This window comes from Ursus maritimus, assembly GCF_017311325.1.
Source record: "Ursus maritimus isolate PB19 chromosome X unlocalized genomic scaffold, ASM1731132v1 scaffold_X1, whole genome shotgun sequence".
In the NCBI taxonomy this organism is placed as follows: Eukaryota; Metazoa; Chordata; class Mammalia; order Carnivora; family Ursidae; genus Ursus; species Ursus maritimus.
Window position 1 is genome coordinate 93237403 of NW_024423319.1, and position 2107 is coordinate 93239509.

Sequence of the window (2107 nt, forward strand, 5' to 3'; positions counted from 1 at the left end):
ATGGAGTACATTCATAAATAAATCTGTTAAGGGGCGCCTGGGTGGCTCAGTCGTTTAAGCATCTGACTCTTGATTTTGACTCAGGTCACGATCTCAGTGTTGTGAGATTGAGCCCCGAGTCAGGCTCTGCACTGGGTGTGGAACCTGCTTAAGATTCTCTCTTGCCCTCTCCCTTTGCCCCTCCCTCCCCTTCCTCTCAAATACATACATACATACATCTATTAATAACTATTAAAAACTTGTAGAATTGCATGTCTTAGGCCAGATAATACCTTTGATGTTACTATTTACCAGTGCCCACGAGAGAGGACAGAAGGCTATACTCCACAGAGTGTCACAGCACTAGCTAATAATCCCTACCTCAAGTCCTGTTTCGGTCGGAATGAGGCGGGGGTATGAATGAATGAAATCAACCTGAGCATAGTTCCATTTCTGTACACCTCTTCACGGTTTCCCATCGCTCCTCAGTCTTCCTGTAAAGCCCCTGCCCCATTAAGCTCATGTCAACTGCTATGCCACCCTCTCCACCCACCCCCACTGCCATCTCCTCCTGACTGCCACACGTTCCCCTATCATGAACAAAGCCTTCAGCACCTCAGTCTTGGTCTTCAGTCCCATCCCAGTCCCCGCCATCGTTCTGGGAATTCAACATGCCAGGGAGCACCCACCCCCCAGCCAACCTCCTGGCCTCCCAGGCCTTGACTTGCTCAGAGGCAGTGAGGAAGTCGTTCCCCCACAACCAGCTACTCCCCTCAGGGCCACACACACCCCCACTCGGCAAACGCTGTCCCCAGTAAACTGCTCCCTGAAATAGCCGACTCCAGCATCCCACACCGACCGCCCCTTCCACCCTCCACTCCCCATGGGAGATCTCCTCCTGGATGTCTCGGACACCTCCCGCTCAGAAGGACAAAAAAAGACACCCGTTGGAAGCACGGCCCCGGATTTGAATCCTTTAATGGCTTGCGCTGCCAGAAGAGCAGGCCTCCCTCATCTGTGCTGGGGCCTAGAGGAGGCTGTGGGCTCTGGTCCCCCGGCCTCAGCACTTCCCGGGCTGGGGCGCCCCTTCGGCCGGCGGCGAGGTGTTGTCTCCAAAGAGGCGGCTCAGGTGCTGGTTGTTCACCAGGGCCCTCTGCACGTGCTCCGGGGTGATGCGCATCTTGTGGTGGTTGCGGGCCTCCTGGCTCGCCAGCTCCAGGATGTTGGCCGTCAGGTACTCGAGAATGCCAGCGAGGAAGATGGGTGTGGATGAGCTCAGGCGCTGGGCATAGAGACCCTCCCGCAGGAGGCGGTCCACGCGGCTAACTGGGAACTGGAGCTCGGCTCTCATGGAGCGGGACAGACCGTGCCTCTTATGTCGGTGAGAGTGCCAGTGGCTTCTCCTCCCAGACATGATGGGAGCTGGGTGTGGCCCCTGATCAGCCCACCCTGACGGTCCCAGCGGCCTGGGTCTGTCGAGACGCCAGAGCTCCCTCCTGCCCACTGTGCCCCGCGCTGGTCCGGGCGCTGCCTTTATGACAACTCCGACATTGTGATGTCACCGATGACACTGGGCCCTGATCAGGACTGGCCTAGAAACGTCTATGACAGATACCTGATCTCCCTGCTGAACCTCAGTATGAGGAAACTTTAACATTCTACTTGACTGCAGTATTCTAGCAAAAGATACGTTTGAGTGAAAAATTTTTCCTTGGCCATAGGATACCACTCCAGGTGTTCTAGCCTTATGTTGTCTTTGAGCTCTTTTACACCCCTTTTAAAGTTGTAGGTCACCGATATGCACAACCTCCAGTGCAGGCTCAAATGATCCCTCTCCCACCCAGTAATCAAACCAATTTGCCTCCATTTATACATTCATCGCAGTATTCCTGATTAACATTCCTGTTTCTGTTCTTTGGATTCTCTTGTGAACTAGTTATAATATCTGCCAATTTGCTCATGTGATAAAATGTTTTAACATGTGTTCATATCTGTATGAGTGCCATGATTTTATACTTCTTTCATAATTATCTTTAACTGTTTTAGAAGAAACACCCATATGTCCAAATGTAGGTGAGACATTAAGCCAGGTGAACTTGAATGACAGAAAAGTGGACCATGTGAACAT

At 52.4% G+C, this 2107-nt stretch overlaps 1 protein-coding gene across 1 annotated transcript; it reads right to left on the bottom strand.

Annotated features, from left to right (window-relative positions):
* Positions 1 to 1039: 1039 nt before the first annotated feature.
* LOC121103760 (histone H2A-Bbd type 1-like) lies at positions 1040 to 1866 on the bottom strand. The gene has a single exon (XM_040635080.1). The coding sequence runs from the start codon at positions 1391 to 1393 to the stop codon at positions 1040 to 1042; it is 354 nt and encodes a 117-aa protein (XP_040491014.1). The 5' UTR covers positions 1394 to 1866.
* Between the last annotated feature and the right edge of the window lie 241 nt (positions 1867 to 2107).

Coding starts and splice junctions, on each gene's coding strand:
- LOC121103760 (XM_040635080.1), bottom strand. CDS start 1,393: ATGTCTGGGAGGAGAAGCCACTGGCACTCTCACCGACATAAGAGGCAC.